Source organism: Callorhinchus milii, unplaced genomic scaffold (genome assembly GCF_018977255.1).
Source record: "Callorhinchus milii isolate IMCB2004 unplaced genomic scaffold, IMCB_Cmil_1.0 Scaffold29, whole genome shotgun sequence".
In the NCBI taxonomy this organism is placed as follows: Eukaryota; Metazoa; Chordata; class Chondrichthyes; order Chimaeriformes; family Callorhinchidae; genus Callorhinchus; species Callorhinchus milii.
Window position 1 is genome coordinate 3641127 of NW_024704770.1, and position 14778 is coordinate 3655904.

At 48.1% G+C, this 14778-nt stretch overlaps 1 protein-coding gene across 1 annotated transcript; it reads right to left on the reverse strand.

Moving 5' to 3' along the window:
* Window positions 1-9617: 9617 nt before the first annotated feature.
* On the reverse strand, window positions 9618-13951 carry LOC103189100 (CCN family member 1). The gene is made up of 5 exons (XM_007909391.2): window positions 13711-13951; window positions 12769-12988; window positions 10937-11317; window positions 10570-10754; window positions 9618-9951 (listed from the first exon to the last, which is right to left on the reverse strand). Exons 1-5 carry the CDS (start codon window positions 13759-13761, stop codon window positions 9673-9675), a joined length of 1116 nt encoding a protein of 371 aa, XP_007907582.2. The 5' UTR covers window positions 13762-13951; the 3' UTR covers window positions 9618-9672.
* Window positions 13952-14778: the final 827 nt, after the last annotated feature.

Consider the following 14778-nt stretch of genomic DNA (forward strand, 5'->3'; position numbering starts at 1 on the left):
AGCGCTGGATCCTGACGCTCCCTCCTTCCTTGTCTCTCTGCTGTCACAATCATTGACTGACCTGCGTTTACTGGAAGCTCGGGGTCACTGTGCGTGAAACATAAAGCTTTACATAACGACAGGGGTTGGGGCGAAGCCACAGTCCACATGAGGGGGCTGTGAAGTTCCAGAGGTCTGTCTGTCCATTTAACACGTAGGGTGTTTGGCTTGGACGGTCTGTAACGCTCTGGGCTGTTACACGGAGCCGTGTAGACACAGCAATAACTGGGCCTTGTCCAGGTCCCACCTGGTACGCCACCTGTCTGCTTCCTCTGCTTCGAGGCTGACATTCACGGCTGGAATCCCTGTAACTCAGGGGTTAGAGCCCTCGCCTCGCAAGCGGGAGGACCCGGGTTCTATTCCCGGGCCGGTCGGGGCGAAATATTGGGCAAGTTTCCTTACTCCACACCCCCCACCTTTACAGTACTTAGGAACCCAGTTGTGAAGTCGATTGGCAGATCACTTTCTGGGGGTAATAATAATGTGGTCACTCAATCCACGGCTGTTTGTGGGGACACCGCTGTGCGCAATTGGCTGCCGCGTTTCGCCCACAAAATAGACAGTCAATTCACTTTACTGTGTATCCTGTGAAGCGCTTTGAGACGTCTGGAAGACGTGATCAGGCGCCGGGTCAAATCCGAGGATTATTATTATTATTATTTATTATATTTTACATTGGGTATTTTCCAATCATTTGAGGTCACCATTTGCATCAGATTTGTGTGTGCGTGTGTCTGTGTCTGTGTGTGTATGTCTGTGTGTGTCTGTGTGGGTGTGTGTCTGTGTGTGTGTGTGTGTATGTGTGCGTGTTTGTGTCTGTGTGTGTGTGTCTTTGTGTGTGTGGGTGCGTGTGTGTGTGTGTCTGTGTGTGTGTGTCTTTGTGTGTGTGTGTGTGTGCGTGTGTGTCTGTGTGTGTGTGTGTCTGTGTGTGTGTGTGTGTCTGTGTGTGTGTGTCTTTGTGTGTGTGGGTGCGTGTGTCTGTGTGTGTATGTGTGTGTGTGTGTTTGCGATAGCATTACTTTTCTCCTGGTTGCAATATCGAACCAATCAACAATCCTGGCAACATTTCACTGCCGTCACTGAACTGAATCCACTTCTTTCACCTGATTCCCCCATCGCACACTTTCCAACCTCAAACTTATTTTCATGTGTTGACCAAAGCTGTAGTTTTGTTTAAAAACAGACACTCTAAGACCACGTAGAGAATGTCAGAATTTCAAGTGTAGGATAATAACAATAATAATAATAATTGTTTTTAGTTGTCGTCCGTTTCTTCTGCTGGAAATTAGAAAGTGTCCGGGAGGGGAAGGAGTGGGGAATCGATGATGAGAGCATTTTTTGTGGAGATGGGTCTGAGAGACAGGGGTATAGAGAGAGAGAGAGAGAGAGAGAGAGGGGGTAGAGAAAGGAGGAAGAGGGTGTGTGTAAGTGTGTGTGTGTATGTGCACAACAGGTGGAATAAGGTCGAGTGATGGCAGGTGTGGAGATGGGGGTAACTATGACAGTGTCATGGTCTGTTATTATTTAACATCATTAACTTGCATCACCTCATTTGGAAACCTCCTCATTCACGGTTTACCCCCGACCACTCTTTGCTTTGAGGCGTCTCGAAGACATGACAAGTCGCTGTATCAAACACAAGGATTATTGTTATTAATAATATTATTATCATCGTCAAACCCAGGCATCTTAAGACCCCCTTCACCGTCAAGGAAGTGAAGTGGATCCTAGGAGAAAGCAAACAGTGACCCAAGCTGTAGGAACAGGTGGAGCCTGACTTGGACTTCATGTGTTTCAGGATATACATTAAAACACAAAATGACATTTGTGTAACGCCCTTCACGTCGGGAGGACATCCCGAAACCCTCATATACAGACCACACAACGATTAGGTAGATTGATCCCAGTTAAACTCGCCCGGGCACCCACTGAAACACTCGTATCTGGGTCTTTTTTGAGTGAAATTGGACAGCGGTCCTCAGGGGCCTTCAAATAATAAGTGGAGCGGTCACTGCTGGGAAGCTCAGAGTAATGAAAGCTATTATAGAGGTGCAGCTACACAGAGAGGGTTCAATTGAAATCCGGCAGCTTGACCACAGGTCAAGGAAATCCGGTCAACGGCTTTAGACACGTCTGTAATCTGTCATTGATTGTTTGTGGCGTGATGAGGCGCTGGGTCAAATGCCAGGATTATTATTATTAAAAACATGGAAATGTCCCAGTGCTCTGGTTTGACCCTCTGAGACCTGACCCTGAGTGGAGAGGCTATACAAGTGCAAGTTGTTGTTGATGTTGTTGGCCTTTACATTGTCACAGTTACACTCTGCTGAACTGGGCTGAAATCTTTAAGGGAACAGGTACGAGAGAGAGAGAGGTAGAGGGGAAGTAGGACGGTGTGAGAATAGCGATTCGGAGACTGAGGGGAATGTAATACCCGTAAACAGACCTTAATCAGTTATTTGTGGTGGGGGTAGAGCCCAGGTAACCAGTCATCCTGCACAGGGACATTCTCACTTCAAAATCAATTCACAAGCATTTGGCTTAGACTGTGTTACAATGGCGTTAGATTACTGAGGCGGATGAGCAGAGAAGACAAGAATATGAGGCCTTCATTTGCCCCCCTCCCACCCCCTCCCACCCCCTCCCACCCCTCCTGGATGTCGGGGTTTATTTATGGGGCAGATATTGCACATTGCACAAAAGGAATTTATTTATTGAAAATTAAACCTGAGCTCACATGATTGGCTTCCCCCCCCCCACACACATCGTGGAGGCCTGTAGCTCAGTGGTTTGAGCCCTCGCCTCACAAGTCTGAGGACCCGGGTACCATTCCTGGTCAGGGTGAACCCTCAGGCAAGTTTCCTTACTCCAGACACACACACACACACACGCCTCTGTTTACCAGAAGTAACCAGGAGTCCGGTTGTTAGCCGATTGGAGGATGGCTTTTCCGGGGGTAATAATCCATTCAATAAATAAATAAGTAAATAATAAAAATTATTTAGTCACTTCAACCCACGACTGTTTGTGGGGACACTGCTGTGCGCAATTGGCTGCCGCATTTCACCCACAAAATAAATAGTCAATCCAATGTGTGTGAGTGTGTGTGTGTGTCTGTGTGTGTGTGAGTGAGTGAGTGAGTGAGTGAGTGAATGAGTGTGTGTCTGTGTGTGAGTGTCTGTGTGTGAGTGTGTGTGTGTATGTGTATATATATGAATGTGTTTCTATGATGTTTGTCTGTGAGTGTGTGTGAGTGTGAGTGAGTTTGTGTGTGAGTGTGAGTGAGTCTGTGTGAGTGTGTGAGTGTGAGTGTGGCAGAAGAGAGAAGGTAGCGACACAGAATGAATGTGCTGGGTTTAGCCCGTCTGGAGCCCGCTCTCTGCCTGCGTACCGTCCTCACAGCCTGTTGTGTGGCCTCGGCCTCGATGTATCTTCAGAGACGAAACACAAAAAAAAATGCAGTTTTATTGCATTTTTTTATTTTTTTTTATTTTTCTATGTTAAAAAGTTAGAGCAAAGATTTTATTGTTTATTCCTACTAGTCTCTATTCACCAGGTAAACTAATGATGTCCAGATTTGCATGTTTAACCACACAAACAAAACCAAAGGTGTAGAGTTTAATAAAAAAGAGAGACTTAGGTAAAGTCTAAGGGTTAGCATTTCACAATATATATTAATTGCATGTTAATTTATAGAGGTTATCACAGTGTGTGTTGGCCATTATTTCTATGTCAGTGTTAGTGAGAGTCAGCAGGGTATTCACTAGTAAATCTGTATCGTATAGACTGATCTACTCACATTGTACGCTAGAGATCTTACTCTGTGCAACCCCGGGTAGGTGAGTAAAGCAACGTTTAATTTTCTCTTCGAGTCGAGTAGGTTGTGAGTTGGGTTGTCACGTGGAGCTCAGGGGTTAGACCCCTCGCCTCGCACGCCAGAGGACCCGGGTTCGATTCCCAGGCGGGTCAGATCGAGGCGAAACCTGAGGCAAGTTTCCTTACTCCACAAACACACACACACACACTCCTCTGTTTACCAGCAGCAAGCAGGATCCCGGTTGTTAGTCGATTGGAGGATCGCTTTCCGGGGGGTAATAAACCCTTCAAAACAAAATTAAAACAATATTAATTTGGTCACTCAATCCACGAGTGTTTGTGGGGACGTCTTTGGGCGCAATTGGCTGCCGCGTTTCGCCCACAAAATACACAGTCGCTACACTTTACAGTATATTCTATGAAGCGCTTTGAGACATCTCGAAGACGTGATGAGGCGCTGTGTCAAAGGCCGGGATTATTATTATTATTATTATTATTATTATTACTCTGACGTTGTAGATAGCTGCTGTGTGTTTGGGGAGATTGTTACGTGTGGAGGTGAGGAAACTTGAACGCTATAAATACCGCTTCACGACGTGGCTCTTGCATGAATAGTGTTTTATTTAAAAAAAAACGAATCTTAAAAAAAAAGCTATAATAGAGCATTTCTATTTATTTGATTGTGAAACGCTGGAGCGAGCGAGAGAGAAACTCTCGCTCTCACTCCCTATTTTATGCCATTGTTGTCTTGAATACCTCAGGATTTTGAGAAAAGAGAGAGAGAGAGAAAAAATCATTCTCGCTTTCACTCGGCAGTTTGCTGTCTTTTCTCATTACTGTCCAGACAGATTTTAATTATAATAATAAAATAATATTAAATTATAATATTATAATTATTATTATTATTTTAATTCCCTTGCTTGTTTGACGGAAACCCACCTTGAATTACGCCAAATATCCGATGCCCCAACACCAAACGTGCATCTCAATTCTTCCCAACATAAAAAAAACAGACAGGGATTAAGATGAGATTAAATTAGTAAATCTCCACAGATCACTTCGAGCTCAAACACTTCTATAAGGTTCACGAGCTGTGCATTAAGTGACCTGTGCCTTTGCCTTGCCTGCCCGACCCCTGGAACTTCACTGCCGTGAGATCGGGTCAGAAGCCAACGAGAGGCGATGACGGTTCATGTTCCAGTGAATCCTAGAGAGTGTCCGTCCGGGAGATCAGGAGGTGACACAGCCACGTAGATACCCGTAGCGCAGGGGTTAGACCCCTCGCCTCGCAAGCCAGAGAGCCCGGGTTCCATTCCCGGTCGGGTCAGGTCTGAACCTTAGGCGAGTTTCCTTACCCCCCCCCCACAACACCCCCCCACACAGACACACACACACGCGCCTGTGTCCCCGGCAGTCAGTAGGAACCCGCTTGTCAGTCGATTGGGGATCACTTTCTGGGGGCAATAATCCCTTCAACAAAAACATGATTTGGTCACTTCAACCCCCGGCTGTTTGTGGGGACGTCGATGGGTGCAATCGGCTGCCGCGTTCTGCCCACAGATCACACAGTCACTACACTTTACAGTGTTCCGCTAAAACACACAGTTTTTTTTGCCTTTCGGACGTTGTTTTACGAAATGGACAGAAAACTGTGGGTCTGATCCTAAAGTGCCTGACACCAGACACTCTCTTACTGTGGGTAAGACACGGGCATAGATACAGAATGGACTGGTCAGCAACATAGCCCCCTCCCTCCGTCTCCCCTTCCCCCCACATCCCCCCCTTCACCCTCCTCCCCCCCCTCCCCCCCCACCTCCGATACCCTCTCGAGAATCACAGCAAGAGACGTCTCTGCTCTTCATTACAGCTTTATAGAATAATAATAATAATCTGGTCACTCAATCCTCCCGCGACTGTTTGTGGGGACGTCGTTGGGCGCAATTGGCTGTCGCGTTTGGCCCCCAAAGTATGCAGTCACTAAACTTTACAGTGCATCCTGTGAAGCGCTTTGAGACGTCTTGAAGACGTGATGAGGAGCTGTTATCAAACACCAGGATTATTATTATTATTATTATTATTTATATTATTTTGTATCTGGTTTTGTGTCTTGTCCACAAACCAAATGGTCACCTACACTTGACAATAGTTGCTCTTTGCTCATGAAGAGCTGAGAGACATTGGGAGACGTGTTGAGATGCTGCAGAGACTCGAGGGTTTTCCTGATGACTGTATGTGCGCGAGGGAGGGGAGGGGGGGGGCGGGGGGGAAAGTTTAAACGTTTAAATGTTCATGATTTTGTTTCAAAGGTTTATTTTAAAACACCAAAAGATTGGAGTAAAGATACACTCACATCACACACACACACACACCCCACACACACGGATGGTTCTATTCCTTGCTGTTGTTTAAGAAAAACAAACAAGACATTGTTCTGATGGGATAGAAACGTTGTCAGGTCCCGGAATCTTTTATTTTATTCACTGTCTCGTCCCCAACCAAAGAAGCTGTAGCTGTCGGGAGGGGTTTCAGAAGCAGCTCAACACCGAGGTTACTTATTCAGCCTCTTACTTTAAAATGGTGAAAATTGCTTAAATAAGCCGCAACCCAGAAGATGGTTCTCTGACACCTTCCCCCCCCACACACTCTCTGCACCCCCCCCCCACACACACACACTCTCTGCACCCCTCACACACACACATACATCCCCTCCCTCTACACCCCATGTCCACCTCCCACACGGCCTTCATTCCCAGGGAAATAATCCCTTTTTAAAAAATTATAATAATAATTTGGTCATAATTTGGGGACGTCTCCGGGCGCAATTGGCTGCCGCGTTTTGCCCACAAAACACACACTTTACATTGTATCCTGTGAAGCGCTTTAAGACGTCTTGACGATGTGATAAGGCGCTGGGTCAAAGGCCAGGATTATTATTATTATTAATTATAAAATCACTTCCAGTTTGAGGCTGAACCTGAGGGAATCTCCACCATTTCTGACCCGGCAAAGGTTCCTGGTTCTCAGGCTGAGGCCAAATGGATTCTCTGATCCCACAATCACTTCTGACAACTGACCAGGTCCAGGTTTGGGGTGAGACCCGGAGTGAGAGAGTGCTTTAAAGCAACTGACGAAAGGTGTTGGTTTTAGCCACAAATCCTGAGCCTCTGGTCTGTGGGTTGTGTGACCGTCAGTCAGTCAGTCAGTGTCTGCTGTCACCCTAGTGAAGAGTCTGTGCGCGCGGGTGTGCGTGTGTGAGTGCGTGTGTGTGTGTGTGTGTGTGTGCACATGTATGTGTGTGCGCGCGCGCGCGGCTGATGATGTGCAGGGAATGTGTTTATTCGCAATGATCAGATGTAACACGACTTTGCATGTTGAGTTGAAAACCTGACTGTTTCGGGCCAAAGCCGAGGGAACCCGGCCATCAATTCGGACGTCCAAGTTTATTGTATTTTTCAAACTCTTTGCATTATAAACACCAGTAAAAAAAAACCTATGTATTTCCCATCCCACCCGCCTCGTCTCTGTTTGTTCAGGGTATTGTCACAAGGACTGCGTGTGTCTGTCGTGGGTGTGTGTGCGTGTATGTGCGTGTGGGCGAGTGTATGTGTGGGTGTGTGGATGTGTGTGTCTGTGGGTGTGTGTGTGCGTGTATACAGGCTCCAGGGGCTGAATGGCCTCCTCCTGTTCCTATGCTTACACGACTCAGTCGGAGTGTTAGGTGTGTGTTACACAGCACGTGCCGGACCCCGAGGGCACCACAAGAGGGCAGTGTTCACTCACCACTGACTGGTCTGTGAGGAGTGGGGAGAGAGAGCGTCAACTGGAGCCGCTGCTCACAGCCCCCCCCACCCCCACCCCCCCACCCCCCCTCCCCCCACCCCCACCCCCCCCACCCCACAACTCAGTCCTGACGTGGGGTTTGAACCCACAAACCTCTGGGTTTGGTTACACAGTAAACCCGAGGACCAGGGATTGAAGTGGAATCAGAGATGGACTCTGACCGGGTGTGACTCGGGCCGACCAGTGGCGAGTGAAGTCCAATACAGGCAACAACAACAACAACTTGGGTTTATAGAGCGCCCTCCACGCCGGACGGCGTCTCAGAGAGCTTCACAGTAACGGATCCTGGGCCGGGGGGTGGGGGGGGTGGGGAGGAAAAGAAAGGTCTTCAGCAGAGACCGATTGAGACCAAATACACGATTGAACGGGAGAGACCCGGGCGGGGGGTGGGGGGGTCTTGGGGGTAAATATGGCAGTTTCCACTGAGCCGAGAGTCGGTAACAAAAGGCCTCTCCCAGAGTTCAGAGACGAAAAGGGCTTTGTTTGGCTTGTTCTGTTGCTGGAAGATTTTAAGAGATCAAATGGGGTTTTCAAATGCTGACTCTTAACACAATAATAATCGTCGCGTTTGGCACAGCACCTCATCACCTCGTCACCTCATCGCGACGTCTCAAAGCGCTTCACAGCTGATACTGTAAAGTGTAGTGACTGCGTGTTTCTGAGGGCGGAACGCATTCGCGCCCAGTGACGTCCCCACAACCGGTGGATTGCGTTGACCACTTTATTATTATTTTAAGGCATTTATTCCGGTGATTTCTTTGGGAAAGCACCAGTCACAGAAAAGAACGTGGGACAATTTCTGTTAAAATAAATTTTATTTTGTCCTCAAATATATAAATTTCAGAATTGATACTTAATTTACATCCACTATATTACAAATCGATATCCAAAATAAAAATAAAAATATGCTACGTTCGATAACAGCAACAACAAGAACAACAACAACAAATTACATTAGTTATAGCGCCTTTCACGTCAGGAGGACGTCAATAGATTGATAAATAATCAATAACATATTAATCAATAACAGGAATGAGTGCAGACACACAGACACACACACACACAATACACACACACATATGTTGGTGGGATGTGGGGAATTCTCAATTGGGTTTTGAGACTCTTAAGCAACGGTGATGGTTTTCCGTGCGTGTCAGAGTCCCACCCACCCACCCACCCCCCGCCTCAAAAAAAACATACACAACAACAACAACTGACATTTACGAAGGACCCCTCAGTGAGGATATACGACAGGAAACACTGAACACATTCATTGGAACACGGCTCGAGGCAATAAGTTACAGCACTTACAGCTCCTGAAACGAAGCCAACGATAAGGTGAGCTCCAACATATGGAGCTGTGCAGCTCTGGGTGTGTGGGGAGGGGGGGGAGCGCTGGAGAGAAGCTTAGCTGCCACTCGGTCAGAGCCCCCAGTATGTCAGTAATAATAACAACAATAATAATAATTCTCGCCTTTGACCCAGCGCCTCAAAGTGCTTCACAGACTATACTGTAAAGTGTAGTGACTGTATGTTTTGTGGGCGAAACACGGCAGTAAATCGGGCACAGCAGCGTCTGTCCCACAAACAGTCGAGGCTGGATTGAGCGACAAAATTATTATTATTTTTTAGTTTATGTTCATGGGATTATTATTATTATTACCCCCAGAAAAGCGATCCGCCAATTGACTAGCAAGCGGGTTCCTACTTACTGCGAGGTGTGTGTATCTGTATGTGTGTGATGTGTGTGTGTGGGTGTCTGTGTGTGTGTGTCTGTGTGTGTGTGTCCGTGTGTGTTGAAGGTGGGGTGGGGGGGTGGTAAGGAAACTTGCCTTAGGTTTCGCCCTGACCTGGCCACCCGGGAATCGAACCCGGGTCCTCTGGTTTGCGAGGCGAGGGGTCTAACCCCTGAGCTACAGGGACTGTGGCTGTAGCTGTGGCTGCGGCCTCTCTCTCTCTCCTCTGTGTGACGGGAGCTCAGTGTCGGGAGCTACGGCTGTGTGCGGGGAGCGAGACCTCGTTGAGGTTGGCTGGGGGGCAGCGCCGACCACATCGACAGGTCTGGACCATCGTGACGTCCCTGGTGAAGCTGTGCCCGTTTCGGCAGCGGAAACGGACGGGCACTGCCCGGGAGTGCAGTGGGGAACGACACTGCCCACATCTCAGAGGCTGGTATCGTCTCACACTCCGACACCCGGCGTGGGTCAGACGCACGGGTTCCCCCACCTTGTGTGGCCGCCAACACTTCTTCCCTTTCTGTACAGAGAAAGAGAGAGAGATAGAGGGGGGGGGGAGGGGGTTAATAATATTATAATAAAAATACTATGATAATATAATAATATAAATAATAATATAATATAAATGATAATACATAATAATATAAATAATATAAATGGTAATACTATAATAATATAAATAATATTACTATAATATAATAGTATAAATAATAATATAATATAAATGATAATAATACTATAATAGAAATAATATTACTATGATAATATAACAATAGAAATAATAATATATAATAGAAATAATAATATATAATAAAAATAATAATAATAATCCTTGTATTTTATACAGAGCCTCATCCCTCGCCTGACAACCTCATTTGGCCCACAAAATACACAGTCACTTCACTTTACAGCATTTTAATAATAATAATAATAATCCTCACATTTGATACAGCGATTTATCACGTCTCAAAGCGCTTCACAGGACACAGTGTAAAGTGAAGTAACTGTACAGTTTGTGGACAAAATGCGGCAGCCAATTGCGACCAGCGACGTCCCCACAAACAGCCGTGGACTGAGCGACCATATTATTATTATTATTATCATTGTTATTCGATGGCTGGCACAGTGGGGAACGTACCTTGAGCCGGGGGGCTTGGCTCTGCCCACAGCCCCTTTCCTGGCATGGACGTGTTTCCAGGCGAGGCTCACAGCTGGGGCCATCACTGCTGGTTCTTGTGGAGATGCCCCATCCACATGTGCGGGAACACGGAGACCACGGGGTGGTGGGCACCGCACACTTAGTGTGTACCGGGCGTCTCCAGGCTGAGAGAGAGAGGGGGGTAGAGAGAGGATTAATATCACAGGCAGATAACGTGGAGCAAACATCATCATAATAATAATAGCAACAATAATAATAATCCTGGCGTTTGGCTCAGCGCCTTATCACGGCTTCGAGACATTTCAAAGTGCTTCACAGGGACACACTGTCAGATGTAGTGACTTACCAGCCAGAGTCTTCAGTGCGTGAGCTTTGCCTTGAAAGAGTTTGTTGCTGCTGATAGAGATGGCATCATCCCAGCTGGCGAGGTTGGCCAGGTTGGCAAAGTTGGCCAGGTTGGCGAGGTTGGAGAGGTCGCTGAGGGTCGCGAGGCCCAGTTTGGATGTGACCTTGTCACAGATGAAGGTCTGACAGCATTGCCCTGGCACCTTGACCAGCCGGGGGTTGGGGCAGTCGGCCCTGGCGAGGGGCAGCTCCTGAGGGCACAAGGGCACACAGCCCACAGCCCCGTCCAGGCACGTGCACTGGTGCTTACAGCTGGGCTGGAAATTCTCCCCGTTCTGGTAGATCTTCCCATTGTACTCGCAAGTCCTACCCTCGGACTTCGCTACAGAGAGACACAGAGAGCGGGTTAGACACATACACGCACACGGCAACAGAGCAACACCACACCAAACACAACACACAGCGCAGAGCAACAGAGCAACACACTGTACACAACACAGAACACAACAGAGAACACAACACACAGCAACAGACACAGCAAACACAACACCAAACACAACACACACACCAAACACAACACCAAACACAACACACGGTGCAGAGCAACACACGTCAGTGTGTTAGACACACACACACAGCATGAAGCAACAACAAGTTGCATGTGTATAGCCGGCGTCCCCTCACACAGGGTAGCGCCTCAGGGGTTGAGGTGGCTGGAGGTTTGTTAACTTGGGGAATCAAAGGAAAATGGAGCCACAAAACACACAGTCACTGCACTTTACAGTGTATCCTGTAATTGGAGTTCAGGTACAGATTAACCGTGGTCTAATAGGATGGTGGAACAGACTTGAGGGGCTGAATGGCCTCCTCCTGTGTCCCCCATGTTCGTGGAACCCAGCACAGAGCACAGAGCACATAGTAGTCAGTGTGAGGAACCACAAACTCCCCTCCTCGCTCAGCTCCTGGACTCGGGCCCATCCGCAGGATGTGGCAGCAAATATTTCACATTCCTAACAGTCGCTGGAGTTACAAGAGTTTCTCTCTAACCTTCCCTTTCATTCCGTTTTGTGGTCACAGTGAGGCCTGTTATAGCACTGCAGCCGTAAACATCCTCACGTGACACACACACGCACACACATGCAACAGACAGGCGAACATACAGACACACACACACAGTCACACACAGTCACACAGTCAGTCACACAGACACTGACAGTCTAACACAGAGACTGACTGACAACAACAACCACAACAACAAATTTGTATAGTCTCACACACATACAGTCAGCGACAGACAGACAGACACACAGACACAGTCAGTCTCACACACACACACAGTCAGTGACACAAACATAGACACACACAGACACACATACAGTCAGTGATACACAGACAGACACAGATGCGTTGGGTGTAACTTAAGACAAAAGTAACCCAACTTCAAAATAGCTAACACTCAGAGCAGTGGGTCTGACGGTAAATAACAAACATACTTTAAAGTCTTATATATATATATATAGATCCTGTATATATAGTTCCCCCCCAAACCCTCTCACCCTCATCACCATTATAGTCAATTACGCCCACAAATACACAGTCACTACACTTTACAGTGTATCCTGTGAAGCGCTTTGAGACGTGTTGAAGACCTGATAAGATTCTGTATCAAACGCGAGGATTATTATTATTATTATCTAAAATAATTTGACCCAACGCCCCATCACTTCTTCCAGGCGTCTCAAAGCGCTTCACAGGACACACTGTAGACACCCGTGGGTTGAAGTGACCGCATTATTATTATTATTATTATTATTACTATTTTTGGTGACTCACCTCTGCAGATGCCGAGCCCCTCACCAGCCTCGCTCGCCCCCCCCAGGTTACACTCCAGACCCCTGAGAGGATCGCATGGCCGGCCTGGGCTGCAGTCCTCGTTCAGCTGTCTGGCACACACCTTACAGCAGCCACAGCCGTCCAGCACAGTGCTGATCCCGGGCGGGCAGAGAGGGGGCTCCGGGGGGCACACACACTCCGTGGGGCAGCGACTGCTCACCTGGGGAGGGGGGAAGGGGGAACAGGGGTAAATATTCATTGCAATAATAACAATCCTCGCATTCGATACAGCGCCTGATCACGTCGTCGAGATGTCTCAAAGCGCTTCACAGGACACACAGTAAAGTGTAGTGACTGTGTGTGTTTTGTGGGCGAAACGCGGCAGCCGACAGCGCCCCGCGACGTCCCCACAAATACAAATACTCGTAGATTCATGGATTTTAACCTGGATTAAAACCTGCCACATGTCACACACACTGTCTCTCTGTGTCTGTCTCTCTGTCAATCTCTCTCTCAGTCTCTCACTCTGTCTCTCTCAGTCAGTGTCTCAGTCTCTCTGTCTCTCTGAGTCAGTCTGTCTCTCTGTGTCTCAGTCTCTCTTCAATCTCAGTCTGTCTCTCTCAGTCTATCTCTCTGTGTTTCAGTCTCTCACTCAGTCTCAATCTGTGTGTCTCTGTCTCTCTCTGTCTGTCTCTCTGTGTCTCAGTCTCTCACTCAGTCTCAGTCTGTGTCTCTGTCTCTCTCTGTCTGTCTCTCTGTGTCTCAGTCTCTCACTCAGTCTCAGTCTGTCTCTCTCTGTCTCTCTCTCTCTGTCTCTTTCAGTCTGTCTCTCTCTGTCTCTCTCTGTGTCTCAGTCTCTCACTCAGTCTCAGTCTGTATGTCTGTCTCGCTCTCTGTCTCTCACTCAGCCTCAGTCTGTCGGTATCTGTGTGAGTTTCTCACCAGGGTGAAGTGCAGGAGGCAGAGGATGGTAAACTTCAGTGGACTCTCCATTGTGTAACCAACAAGACTTGATCCTTTTCCTTTGGCTTAAAATACAAACTGAGCGGTTGGCCGTGAGTCTGAGCGCAGTCTGTGTGCAGAGAGCTCTGTCTTCCCTATTTATACCGTTCCCCGGACTGTCACTGCCCAATGGGGAAAGGCCAGACATTCCATTCACAAGCCAATTCAATGAATGGGTCATTCATAAAACTGTCTGTGTACTCCCTCTCTCTCTCTCTCTCCTTCCCTCTCTCCCTCCCTCTCTCCCTCTCTCTCTCTCTCCTTCCCTCTCTCCCTCCCTCTCTCTGTCTCTGTCTCTCTCTCTCTCTCGAACACTCTCACACATTCACTCTGTCGCTCACTCGCGCTCTCACTCTGACTCGTTCACCCGCTCTCACTCTCTCGCTCCCTCTGTCTCACTCTCTCTCTCTCACTGTTTCCCACTCTTTCACTCACTCTCTCTCACTCTCAGTCTGTTTGTGGGGACGCTCATTGCTGTGCGCAATTGGCTGCTGCATTTCACCCACAAAACACACAGTCACTACACTTTACAGTATATTCTGGGAAGCGCTTTGGGACGTCTCCAAGACGTGATCAGGCGCTGTGTCAAGTGCCAGGATTATTATGATGATTATTATAGATTCCCAGCTCCGTGCCTCAAGTGATGTGTCAGAAACAATAATAATAATCCTTACATTTACACAGCGCCCGTCACTCACTCCCTCACTCAGGATAGCGCCCAAAAGCGCTTGACAGTGGTGGAGCCGGGGGGGGGGGGGGGGGGAGGTGACCGTAAGCACCATCGGTCGAAGAGGAGGATCTTCAGGCACGACCTGAAGATGGGGATGGAAGGAGGGGGCGAGGGAGAGGGAAGAAGGGGGCGGGGGTGGGAGGGAAGGGGCGAGAGGGAGGGAGGAGACGAGGGGGAGGGAGGGAGGGGGCGAGGGGGAGGGAGGGATAGATTTTTGGGGTGTAGTGGCCTCCGATGATGGAGCGGAGGGACACCGCAGGAGTCTGGAGCCGGTTGAG